Here is a 14,251-nt window from a genome sequence, read left to right as displayed (position 1 = left end):
ACACAAAAGAAAGACTGCAACGGAACGTCAACTGAATATGGCGGCCGTTTCTAAAAGGTTTATTGTTATATGTCTGTAAGTCCTCGGATTCTATAAATGTTCAGATTCCAGAATTTGGGGAATTTAAGCCGCATTTGCATGCTTTTTGAGGTCTCGGAATGCGGGTTCGACACGGAGCTTCGGTTCAGGTGGCCCTGCTTTTCAAAAGTTATTTTACGGTGTGGTACCGAGTTTTGCGACCCTTAAAGTGGCAGTGACAAAGTGGGCTGGCTGTTTAAAGAGTCCAACAATCAAGCCTTTCTCGCAAGAACAATATAATGTGAAACAAGAAAAAAAAAAAAACTTACATGCTGCAAAGGTCCCAAATTTTCGGAATCGGGGCGTGTTTTTTGGTGAGTGACTGATGACGTCACAGGTAGAAAGAACACAAAAAACACGCCCCCGAATCCGAAAAAGACGGGGCTTGGACAGAGTGACGCCCCTCTCCTCCAATGGCTGGCCAGCATTTACTAGGCCAGCCAATGGAGAAGAGGGGCGGGTTCCAAGCCCCCTCTAAGAATCATTAAATCTCGGGCTCCGCCCACTGCTACGCAGTGCGACGGTCCCTCGACCTAAAAAGAAAAAGTGAACAGTGGAAGTAGACGCTCAATGTGTCAATGCTCCAGTGGAAGTACAAATACAAGATAAGGAAGGAAAGCCATACAAGCTGGAGAACAAGAAGCAAGCAAATGATGCTGGAAATACACAGAGGTGAAACCCTTCCTAGAGAAACCCTCTCCCAAACCCAATGAGATCAAGAACTACCACCCCATCTCGCTGCTCCCCTTCTTGGACAAGGTCCTAGAGAAAGTCATCAACTGCCAGCTCATAGACTACCTAGAAAGAAACAACAAACCACGCCACCCAGTCGGGATTCCGCCAAACCACAGCACCAAGACCACCCTAATAGCCGCAACCGACAACATCAGGACCATCCTCGACCGTGGTGAGATAGCAGCCCCAATCCTACTGGACCTCTCAGTGGCCTTCAACACTGTATCCCACCAAACCCTCATCAAGAGACTCCACCACATCAGAGGAAAAGCTCACAAGTGGATCACCACCTTTCTCACAGACCCATAAAATCCGCCTACCTCCCTTCATCTCTGAACCAAGAGTATTATCTGAGGAGTTCCCCCTCCCTCTCCAAGGATCCTCCCTCAGCCACACCCTCTTCAACACCTACATGACACCCCTGGTCAACATCGCCCACACCCATGGACTCAAAATCATCTCATACGCTGACACCATCTCATCCTCTCACTCAAGGAAGACACCGCTACCACCAGAGTCAACTTCCAAAATGCCATGACCAACATCGCTGACTGGATGAGATCCAACTGCCAGAAGCTGAACATGGACAAGACAGAAATACTTCTCTTCAGAAAGAACTTCTCCCCATGGGATGACACATGGTGGCCCATGGCACTCGGACCAGTCGCGGCCGGCATGACTCGTGGGTGGGGGGGGGGGGGTAATTTAAAAATAAAATACATTTACCTTCCCAGGTCGCCTCACCTGCCTGCTCTCCTGCTGTCCTGTCTCTGGCAGAACAAGAAGCAGGCAGGCAGGCAGCCTCCCTCCCCTCCCCATAGCCAATCACAACACTGAAATGGCAGCGTTGTGATTGGTCGGGACACCAACCAGCCAGGCGCCTATGGGGAGGCCATTTTATTGCAGCCTACATTGAGAAAGGGCAGAGTGCGCATTATTGCTTTGGTTGCCCCTGGGGCAACCTCAGTATCATCCTGGACAATGATCTCTCAATGAAGCGTCATGTCAACGCAGTAGTCTTCTCCTCCTTCCAAACCCTCCTTATTCTTCATAAGATCTTCAGGTGGATCTCTGTCAACACCAGGAAAACAGTAACCCAAGCCTTCATCACCAGTCGACTGGACTACGGAATTGCGCTCTACACCAGAACAACCTCCCATCTCCTTAGAATACTACAGGCTGTACAGAACGCTTCAACCAGACTCATCCTAGACCTCCACAACCGCACCAGCATCACCTCCACCTAAGAAACCTCCAGTGGCTCCCAGTCCAGAATGGATGCCAATTCAAGCAGCTAACCCATGTCTACAAGGACCTCCACGCCTAAAAGGCCCTTGACAATGCCGGACCATCCTACATTAACCACTACCTGACCTTCCACAAACCGACAAGACCACTCCGATCCACCTCCCTCTCCCACGTCCCACGCATTCAGCGAAGGCGCAGTGAACAAATCTGTAAATGATGATTTTCCCTTGACCCAATAAGCCAGCTAACCCCTTCCATGCGTTTATCGGCCAACGTCCGTTGCGAGCACTACCTCCATAGTGCTGCGCACGTCCGTTGGCCGACGCGGCCCGCCCACTCCGCTAAACCACCACACAATGGTGGAATTGCCGCCGCGGTTAAGCAGATAAAGTTTAATGTTTAAATGTTACTTTATGTGTAGGGACCTTACATGCTAGAGCACTGCAATAAAAGTAGCAGGAAATGTTTTACTACTGAATATCAACCTCTAGAATATCGTGGTACAAAAATATTGATGACAGAGTATTAAGGGACAAAATATTGAAAGGTGCATATAGGGAAGCATAGATTTACTATTCCTAACTCCACATCTACGTACACTGAAGATATATATATATATCACCAAGGTACATATTTGTGGAGTTAGGTAGAGAAAATCTAGACTTTCTTACCGGTTGCTATTTTATTTTGTCATCTATATTGTGTCCAATCAATATTCTGGTGAATATATTTAGGGTGCACACTGCAGAAAAGCATTAGAATGGACAACAAAGCACAAACATTTAATTATTTTAAAGAAATGCACCTTGTGTGTTCAACTCAAAGGATCAGCCACCAGGTTTACAAAAAAACACATAAAAATAAGATAAATAGTAGTATTTACCTGACTTCGTTGTTCCGGTTGTTCGTGATCCTTCTTTAACTTTTCATATGCACTACTGACTTCTATCAAGCTCTGTTTCGCTTCTTTGAATTTGAGCTCATAAAATTCCCGTTCTGACTTTTGCTTCTCTCTCCAAGTGGAAAGTTCTTCATAACGGTCCTTCATCGTTTGGTTGTTCTGTTTCAGGGCTTCTGAAATCAGTTTAAAAGCATTGCTTTAAATGACTGCAGAGTCTTGGACTACTCAAATATGATAAATTAACGAGTGACATGAAAGTATAAACACAGTTTCACATACAATAGGTGGAGACGGCTGAGACGGATAACGCAGATACGTTTTTTGTACTCTTCATATAAAACACCGCCCACAATTACGTTTTCTAGACCCTCTGGCATAAGTGAATGCTCAATGCCAACTTACCAGCTTCGGACCGCAAACCTGGTGGACTGCAACCCACAAATCAACTGTGCCTTACATAAGGATGGTGTATTCTGGGCAACAAAAGATAGTGTCAGTCTCTGTTCTCCAGCCCCTCCCTTTATGCCTCAGCTATGCTGTCTTAGCACCAAAACGACATGTATGGGTTTCTAAGGTGGCCTGAAACCCGCATAATTTGGCAGAACAACCGAGGTGTTTGTTCTGTATTGAGAAGGTAGTGATATGTCTCTCTGTTCAGGACATTCAGCCATACCCAGCAGGCCGATAAATCCAAGCTGGCTCGGAGATGCCTGCCTGTTGCCTTCAAGGAAGATGTTTACTGCTGTGCTTGCTCCAACTGAGTCTACTTCAAAGATCTTCCCCTCTGCCTTGAATTTGCCAGCAACCATAAAAAACACTTAAAAAAATATTTTGAAAAGAAATATGCAGCACTTCAAATAATGTAAAATGCAAGAAATTAACATATTATTCTTGTTGCACCTTCACTTAATTCTATAAAGCATTATACATCATGTTAATAAATATATGAATAATTGATGACCTTTTGAATTATAAGCAAATGTTATACAATATACATGTGCTAACCATATTAAATGCAGCACCCATTGGCAGTGCAAGTATAGCTCCATACATTGGTTTACCATATCAGTCTGTGAATCTTTCTGGGGATGGTGACTGGAGAATAGTTGGACATCCATTTCCATATGACCACAAAGAGTCTTCCAGAATTTTGAAATAAATTGCAATCCTCTGTCAGAGATAAAAACTGAGGGAAGTCTGTGAAGACAGACCAATGCTTGAAGGAAGGTAATGGGTAATTTACTGGATGTAGGCAAGACCTTCATGGGGGTGAAATGGGCTATTTTGATCAAATGGTCCACTGTATTTAAGACTGTGGTGTACCCATTTTTTGGTAAATCCACCACGAAGTCCATGGGGACTCTATGCCAAAGTTTAGGTGAAGTGGGCAACAGGATTAACAAAACCGGTAGGAGCTTGATAAAAGCGTTTGCACTGGGTGCAAATGGTACAACTTTGTACGAATATTTTTGTGTCGGTGGAACTGGACGGCCATCAAACGTATTGCTGACTAAAGTCCATGGTTTTCTTCTCCCCAGGATGTTCTGCCATCGTACTGGAGTGACATCATATCAGGGCTTGTGTGTGAAGTTGCTAGGTAGGAAAAAATAAAGCACTTTGACATACATTAAGCTGTGCATTTTTTTTCCTGATGTGCCTGTGCTATTTGTAATGTCTCACTGGTTTCTTGTTCCAGCAACACGTTGATCATAAAATCATAACTGGAAAGGAGTGCTCTCTGGATGTGAGCTGAAGGAATGATGTAAGGAGCTTCACTAGTATTTACGGACATGTCATGGCCACAGTGTGGGAGGGTATCTTCTTTTCCATGTCGACCACCAGGCTGCGATTGAATAATAAAGATGTAGTTGCTAAAGAATTGTGCCCACCTTAACTGACGAGTGGACAAGGCTCAAGCCGACTTCAGGAATTTCAGATTTCTATGAGAATGGGGACAGTGTATAGACTTCCTTGGAGGTAGAGCCTCCTCTCCTCAAAAACATTTAAAATAGCTAATAACTCAAGGTCTTCCACTGAATAATTCACTTCTGCCAGATTCAACTTGTGTGGAAAATAGGCCTCGGATGGCAACGGTCCTGACTTAGGATCTCTCTCTGTGAAAGCAACCTCCTACAATATCTGGGAGGCATAGGCTTCAATGATGTACGGTTGGGTAGGGTCTGGGTGTCATAAAATGGGGGCCCAAATAAATTGGGCAAAAAGCTTGTTCGGCTTCTTGTCCCCACTGAAATTTCACTCCCTTAAGAAGCAATTTTGTGATGGGAGTCACCGGAGTGGAAAAACGATCTATAAACCACCAATAACAGTTAGCACAACCCTGAAAACTTGGTATCTCCATGACAGATTGAGGGGATTTCCACTGCACAAAGGCTGTGACCTTTTTGGGATCCATATCTATCCCACCCAGTGATAAAATGTAGCCTAGAAACTCTTCCTCTTGTACATGAAAAGTGCACTATTCTAGTTTTGCATACAGACTGTTTTCATGTAACCTCTGAAGCACCTTTTTAACATGTTGGAGGTGCTCTGTGTAGGAATCGGAACAGATGACAATGTCATCTATATAAAAAAAAACACAAAAGAATCCCAAAAATCTCAGAGCACTTAGTTTAGAAAGTACTGGAAGGCTATGGTGCATTACATAGTCCGAAGGGCAGGACTAGGTACTTGTAGAGGCCACATTTGGTACGAAAGTCAGTCTTCCACTAATCTCCCTCACAGACTCAAATCAGGTGGGAGGTGCACCTCAGATCAAGTTTATTAAAAATCTTGGCGGTCTTTCCTTGTTCCAAAAGAATCGAAATTAGAGATGGGGCATCGATTTTTGATAGCTATGCAATTCAAAGCCCTGTAATCGACACAGACCTTAATTTCTCTCCTTAGTGGAGCACAAGAAATAAGGGGGTTAAGCGGGAGACCGAGATGGTCTAATGAATCCAACTTTCAGCATTTAATCAAGGTACTGTTGTAGGTGTATGTTTTCTTTTTGGGTCAAAGTGTATATATGACTACACAGGATTTGAGCAACAGGCTGTAAGTCGATACAGAAACTGCATGGCTGATGAGGAGAAAGGAAGGTAGCCTCCCCTTTATCAAACACATCTTCAAATTCTTATAGCACTGAGGAATCGCCCCTTTTTTTAAACCTTGATAAAGATTTGGTGCAAGATAATATGTGTGACCTTTGACTACAGCCTTTTTACGGATTAGAAATAAAATATGTGAACTTGCTGTGTGTGTGCAACATCCTAAATGTTTTGTAGACGTCAGTGTTGATATTAAAGGGGTGCTTGAAGCCATTTTTTATCCTCCATCGGTAACATCTCAAATTGGTGATTTCAACCCAGTGGAAGACAATAAATAAATGCATGCCTTGCTCCCCTTTAACTCGCATTAAATTGCAAGTGTTAATGATTGAAAATTTAGTCTGAACTATTCAGCCAGGCCTACTCTGTGGTGTAAAATTGTGTTATATTCACCATAGCCCGGTGAGGCTTGGACAGGCCAGTGGATAAAATGATTCTAAAACAATACGTCTAATGGAGTACAACAAGGCTATCTCATGGACCCACTCCATTATAAAGTATTTGTTTCAGACACACCACAATTTCATTTTTATTTTCCCAGGAAGAGCAAGATTCTATGAAATTTTCTTACTTCAGGTGAGACATGGTAAAATCAATTTGTCTCCAGATAAACAAGAACAATACAGAAGGTATTGTCGTTGGAAGATTTCTTGCATAACACAACTGTATTGTTAAATGTACACTTGTACATGTTTTGCTTATGAGAATTTGGGCATAACCATCTTCAAATTAACTAAATATAAAATATGGACAGCTGATAAGGCACAGTTGTTCATACAGGGTTGATGCAACAACAAAATATATGATAAAATACGGTGAAACCCTTTAAAATGATATTACAGCAACAGGTATTTCCTCACATAATCCTTGAATACAAATTTCGGTCCAGTAGAAAACACAAAGGTGCCCACTTGGTCAGGAAAAGTAAAATTTACAAAGTGTTGTGGGCATGCAGTAGAATACAAAATGTGTAATTTTACATTACATGCATTTAAAGAGAAAGCAATCATGAAAATGTGACCAATAACAGTCTAAAAGTAAAAAAAAAGATGGGGTGAAGAACGTGTCTTTACATTAGATGATATCCCAGCATTGTGTAAGGCAACAAACTAAGCAAACTTTGGATTAGAAACCTGAAGCAAGGTAAAGTAAATGTGCTACAAAAAAATCTATTGAACATGGTACTGTACTGTAGAGTTGTGGTTCAGCAGTCACATCTCAACTTGTATAAAAGAAAAAAGTTACCCAGGGTTTAAGAGGTGTTTGGAATTAGTCTCTAATGCAAATATTAGAAGAAAACTAATTAAATGGGAAGTACAAAAAAATTAACAATTCTTTGATTATGGGAGCAATAAAGATCACCTCTAGAATGGTGACTAAGGGCCTAATTAGAGCATTGGCAGCGTTGGAGTGGGGCTGCCATGCCGCCGCCCAGCTCCAAGACTGCAAAAGCCATACAGACACCAGCCACCAGATAACTTTTTTTGTCTCTGGCGGGCGGTTCTTTGGCGGTGCCTATGAAAAAGGCACCAGAATGGGAGCATCAAAGTCAGTTCCTGCACGGCACGGACTGTTGCAGTCCATGCTGTGCAGGAACTGGTGTGCATGCACACACGGGGACACAACATGAGCCCCCTGCATGCATCCCATGGCCCCGAGTCATCATGGGGCTAGGGACCCCATTGTTTCCTCTCCGCCACAGTTTGAACACCGTGATGGAGAGAAAACTCATAATATGCTTGGCGGTGCCAGAGAGGCACCGCCAAGCATATTGCAGCCACAATACCGCCACAGAACTGCCGTTCCATGGCGGTCCGACCGCCCAACTTGTAATAGGGCAGTTGGATCGCTAGTGCGGCAGTGCCCGCACTGCCACCGTTGCTACGGCGGTCCATCATACCGCCATAGTCATAATTAGGCCCTAAGCCAGTGAGCAAGAAATGCAACTGGAGGGGGGTGTCCATGAAGAGAAGGATCTGTATGTAATACTAGGAATTCAGCCTAGAATCACTCCCTGGAATTGCCACTCTTTCCCTGCTGTTGGAAACAGCTGTTTTTGCTTCCTCCATTAAAGAAGCCATAGGCCGATCCAGCAACATTAAGCAACTATAGGCCAATTTCACGTTTACATTCTGCAGAAAAGATTCTGGAGAAATTGGTCAATAGGCAGTTAACCCATTTTTAGGAATCGAATAACTTGCTGCATGATTTTCTATCTGGCTTACACCCGGGTTTCAGTACTGAATCAGTTTTGTTGGAAGATACTGAAATAATCAAAGAATACCTTGATCAGTGCTGGCCTGCAATGGTGGTCCAGCTCTCTATATATCGGCATGCCTTTGAGACTTTTTTGCATTCAGTCCTTGTGGATAGGATCAGATCGGATGGTATTCAAGGCAAGGTGTTTGCATGGCTACAGTCCTTTCTTAAGGGCAGATCACAGATTGTGCACATTCCCCTATTTACATCTACCCCAAAACAACATGTATAAGGGGTTCCGGAAGGCACAGCTTTGAGCACTACCCTGTTTAATCTATCTCAGGAGTCGTTGGCCAAGCTTATCAAATCGAGGGGGTTTCAGGTAAGTTCATATACAGAGGGACTCCCTCAGATGCACACTCAACGCTGTGGAAGCAGCTTCGGGTCCACACTGGATGCTGCCTCTTTCAGAATCAAACTAACTGAGAATTTGTATTTCTCTGGCCTTTTAGTTTTTCGTCCTCCGTGCCAGAGAGCCAAATTCATAGAGATCTGGTGTAAAACCGTTGAACCGATCGCAACCACTGCCCACTATACGATCTTCAGGGACTTCAAATTTTATCTTGAAAACCACCTAGATAAAGACACTGCCCATCTTGTTGATCTTATGTCTTCCATGGGGTTTGTGCAGCAGGTCCGTTCTCCCACCCACACAGCTGGCCACACTCTAGATGGTATTTTGAGCAATCACGATGACCTGGTGATTGAGACAGTCCAACCCCTCAGCTGGGTGGACCACTGCCTGATTGAATTTAAAATTTCCCCTCCTGTCACCAACTGAAGGTACGAGGGCCCCCCCTCTGGGTACCATAGCTGCAGAAAATTGAACAAGATCACGGCCACCAGCTGGGAGGCTGCCTTGGCCTCGACCCCTGCTGGGAGGCACAACACTCCCCCCTATACAGCAGAGGGCTTCTGGCACTGGATCAACAGGGCTCGAGACACAGTTGCCCCTTTCCAAAACTGTATTATTAAAATAATTAAACCTTGCGGCCCATGGTTCTCAGATGAACTCATGGCCCTGAGGCGTGAACGCCGTCTACAAGAACACAAATGGCCCATCAACCCCTGTTCCCGGGAGAAAGCCAAGCAGCGCTCACTTCTACGAAAATACAAGGACGCCATTTTCCAGGCTAAATCCTGCTTCCTTACCAAAAAGATTATATTAGCAGACAACTCCACCAGTATGATCTTTAAGGTAATTAAGGAAATCTCAGAACCTCCCCAGCAACAACCTATGGTTCCTTACCAAGATTTCGGCGATAACATAGCAATCTATTTTCAAGAGAAAGTCCTGCAGATATCCCATTAGTTTGCTTCTTCTACTGACAATGTATCTGTCAGTGAGGAAACCACTGAGGATAGTGCTGAATTGAGTATGGTGACACCCCCACTGGTCATCAGGAAGAATGTTTTGTCTCTAAAGAGGCAGTGGCAGTAGTCACGGAACGTTTGAGGTGCTTCGACCATAGGGCTTATTTGGCCCGTGCGCACGCCAAAAGAGATAAGGTGGGTACTTTGTTGGCGTGGCTGGCGGACCCCCTCCATAGATGCATTCCTAATCTGGCGCTGACCTCCCCGATGGGACAGTTAGAGTACACCCAGCTTCAGATAAACACCCGATTTCGTAACTACTATGCTGCATTATATGACAGTCAGTTGCAGGCAGTTGACGCTGACATGCGTAGTTTTTTTAGAGGATTTGGAGCTGCCCTCCATAGATGCGGAACAGGCGGACTCCCATGACCAGGATATTACGTTATCTGAAATAAGATGCGCTATCAAACAAATGGCGCGTAACAAGACTCCGGGAATCGACGGCCTGCCCATCGAGTTTTATTCGACCTATGTAGACATCCTTGCACCTAGACTGTTGTCGGTTTTTAGGGAGGCCAGGGAATTGGGAGTGCTGCCTTTCTCGACTAGGGAGGCCATCATCATCCCTCTACTTAAACCAGGGAAGGCCCCTACTGACCCCTCTGCATACCGACCCCTGTCCATGCTGACCTCTGATTATAAAATATTGAGTCGAATCCTGGCTACTCGACTCCTCCCGCATATGGTACATTTAGTCCATCCCTATCAGGCCGGCTTCATTTCTACTCGTAATACCGCGGGCAGCATACGTCGATTGCTTCGCATATTGACTGGGGCCCATGACGACGAAGAACGGGCGGTGATCCTCTCTGTAGACATAGCAAAGGTGTTCGATAGTTTAGAATGGCCTTACCTGTTTTTTATTATGAGAGCCTTTGGACTTGGGGAGGGCTATATCCGCTGGACCGAGATACTATACCGAGCGCCAGGGTGAGGGTGGGAAATGTCATCTCCTCCTCGTATCCAGTGGGACGCGGTACTCGACAGGGATGCCCGCTATCCCCGTTATTATTTGCCCTGGCTATAGAGCCATTAGCAATCAGTGCTAGACTGGGGGGAGCATTTCAGGGCCTGCGGCTCCGCGGTCAGATGCACTTTATCTCACTATATGCGGATAATCTCCTGATGTTTTTAAAGGACGCGGCGGATGCACTGGAGGGCGCCCGGGCGCTATTGCACAAATTCGGTGAGATTTCTGGTCTTAGAGTTAATTGGGCGAAGACTTGTATCTTTCCGGTGAACCCGGCATGTGATCAGCCTGCGCTTGCGCATGACATCAAGTGGGAGCCCCACTGCCTTCCTTATTTAGGGACGCATACCCGGGAGGATTTGCTGGATGGCAACATTGGCAGGGCGCTGAGAGGTCTTAAGAGTAGCATACATTTTTGGGAACCTTACCTTGGTCGGTGGCAGGCCGCGTGGCCCTGCTGAAGATGGTGGCACTTCCCAGACTACTTTAATATTTCCGAGCGCTGCCGGTGTGGGTGCCTGCCGCTTTCTTTCGGCAGCTCTGATCTGTGGTTGGCGGTTTTCTCTGGGGGAACCGAATGCGGAGGGTGGCGCTGGATGTGCTGATGCGTCCGAGAGTGGAAGGGGGGCTAGCTGTCCCTGATTTCGAGCTATATTATCTGGTGGCACACTTCCAGGGGGTTACCCAAGTAGTGGCGCTGGAATTTAGGGAGCCCGCGAGTGAATTTGAGCCGGATATACCTCGACACGTGCGGTTGTTTGTTGTGCTCCAGCAAAAATTGCACGTACACTCGTTTTCCATGGAAGAACACACCCTGAGGCTTTGCTGGAGACGTTATCACAACAGAATTTGGACGCAGCGACCTTATGCCCCGGAGATACCCCTGGGCATGTGCACTGCCCTTCCACCAGGTCGGTCCTGGGGAAGTTGGAATCCCTTGGACTACAGGTAGTAGGAGACTTGTATGGGGATGGGGCCTTGTTGCCCTATAGGGTACTGCAGGAGATCTTCGGTCTCCCACGAGGACATTATTTAACTCATACAGCCCTAATAGCTGCCATTCAAAAGTACTGGGGCGGGGGTCTGTCGGAGCCGCCGGTGAGTTCAGCGTGCCAGTATGTCGTTAAGGCAGCGGGTACTTATAAGGCCGTCACTTGTTTGTATAGCTGGATGCCTCGCGAGGGCTTACCAATGAATGGGTAACCGATATAGGTAAAGATATTCCTGATTTGGCCTGGTCGCAGATAATTAGGAGGGCATGGAAGGGCACAAGAAACGCCAGATTCCAATTAGTTCACTTCTTCATATTGCAGAGGGCATACCTTACCCCGGTGAAGATAAACCAATACTTTCATCTAGACACAGCCCAATGCCCCCGCTGCAGACTGGTGGACGCAGATCTTTTGCACATGTTATGGGATTGTCCACAATTAGGTGCATATTGGGAGGATATATGGTAATATTAAATAGTGTTACAGAGCGGCAGATCTCCCTAGACAGAGGTACCTGTTTATTGAACTGGTTCCCCCACACTAGTAAGACTAAAATAACAAGTAAATTCCTAGATTTGGGGTTAGTGCTTGCCAAAAGAGAAATCACATCCCACTGGAAGGCTGCGAGGGACCTAGTTATGCTATGTGGAAAACCACGTTCCTTACTTGGGCAGGCAGTGAGAGTGTACTTCGCCTGCAGCAGGCCCAGAGATCCCACAATGATAAGGCACTGGAAGCAGCCCGGACGTGGGAGGCCCTGGTCACTGACTTGAAAGATACAGACAGACTCTGGCTCGAAATTAAGCGAAAATACAGGAGAGGGAGCCCCGTAAGTGATTATTCCAATGGGAAATACAGGAATGTGAGAGTGATGTTTTCCCCCCTTATTTCCATAGTCGTGTTCTTATATATTGTTTTGTGTATGATGTCCTTTTCCTTTCGAATTGCTTCAACGTACTAACAAGATCGGTATTGCTGCTGCTGTTGACATGCCGGTGAGGGTGGGTGGGTGGGCGATGGGAGGGCGGAGGGAGGGTGATACAGCTTCTATTCTTTTATATGGCTCTACAGAGTATGCAACCATACTGTGCAGTTGGGTAAGCTGGTGATAACTGCGACCACTGGGCATCCTCGCCGTAGGTTAGTGATTGTACAGTATTCATACTATGCTACTGCCCTTGTTGGATCATCGCATCTTGTATGATTTTGCTACTGCCTACACAAGATTGAAGAGCATGTATAGTTTGCTTGATTATTATGTAAGCTGTTCGTGGTAATAACAATAAAAAAATCAGGAAGAACGTTTTGTCTTCCTTTTCCCCTATCTCAAATCAACAAACTAAAGATCTCCTCCTCGGTCTTAAATCCGGAGCGCCCTCCGACCCTTGCATGCCTCCACTCTTAAACTTGCAAAAAACACAGTTGATGGACAGAATCTAGAACAATGTCATACATTCATCCCAGTACAAGGATCTGGGCCTAAATCCATCGTTTTTTTGCACTCCACACCACCCTGGGTTAGACACTGGCTATATGCAAATCAGCTCTGACCCTGTGCCTCACGGGAACAGTCCAGTCCGAACTACCAAGCCATGTCTTTCCCAGACCGGAATCAAGCATCCAAGGACCGGTTTCTGGCTATCAGCCTTCATCAGCCTGGATAGCTTGACTCCAGTGGTGTGGAGAGCCTGGGACTCACGTCTGAGCATACCCAGCACACTCGGGGTGAAAATTGCAAAAAACACAGTTGATGGACAAAATCTAGAACAATGTCATACATTCATCCCAGTACAAGGATCTGGGCCTAAATCCATCGTTTTTTTGCACTCCACACCACCCTGGGTTAGACACTGGCTATATGCAAATCAGCTCTGACCCTGTGCCTCATGGGAACAGTCCAGTCCGAACTACCAAGCCATGTCTTTCCCAGACCGGAATCAAGCATCCAAGGACCGGTTTCTGGCTATCAGCCTTCATCAGCCTGGATAGCTTGACTCCAGTGGTGTGGAGAGCCTGGGACTCACGTCTGAGCATACCCAGCACACTCGGGGTGAAAATTGCAAAAAACACAGTTGATGGACAGAATCTAGAACAATGTCATACATTCATCCCAGTACAAGGATCTGGGCCTAAATCCATCGTTTTTTGCACTCCACACCACCCTGGGTTAGACACTGGCTATATGCAAATCAGCTCTGACCCTGTGCCTCATGGGAACAGTCCAGTCTGAACTACCAAGCCATGTTTTTTGCAATTTTCACCCCGAGTGGGCTGGGTATGCTCAGACGCGAGTCCCAGGCTCTCCACACCACTGGAGTCAAGCTATCCAGGCTGATGAAGGCTGATAGCCAGAAACCGGTCCTTGGATGCTTGATTCCGGTCTGGGAAAGACATGGACTGTTCCCATGAGGCACAGGGTCAGAGCTGATTTGCATATAGCCAGTGTCTAACCCAGGGTGGTGTGGAGTGCAAAAAAACAATGGATTTAGGCCCAGATCCTTGTACTGGGGTGAATGTATGACATTGTTCTACATTCTGTCCATCAACTGTGTTTTTTGCAATTTCCACTCTTAAACTGGCACCG

At 45.9% G+C, this 14,251-nt stretch overlaps 1 protein-coding gene across 1 annotated transcript in view; it reads right to left on the bottom strand.

Moving 5' to 3' along the window:
* Positions 1 to 14,251, bottom strand: part of OPTN (optineurin) — a 592,249-nt gene that overhangs the window by 471,414 nt on the left and 106,584 nt on the right. The window contains exon 3 of the mRNA XM_078674172.1: positions 2,945 to 3,135. Within this exon, the coding sequence (XP_078530298.1) occupies positions 2,945 to 3,135 (191 nt within the window). The remainder of the gene's footprint in view (positions 1 to 2,944; positions 3,136 to 14,251) is intronic.

This window comes from Lissotriton helveticus, chromosome 1_1, assembly GCF_964261635.1.
Source record: "Lissotriton helveticus chromosome 1_1, aLisHel1.1, whole genome shotgun sequence".
Lineage (NCBI taxonomy): Eukaryota > Metazoa > Chordata > Amphibia > Caudata > Salamandridae > Lissotriton > Lissotriton helveticus.
This window is presented reverse-complemented; position numbering and strand designations above follow the sequence as displayed.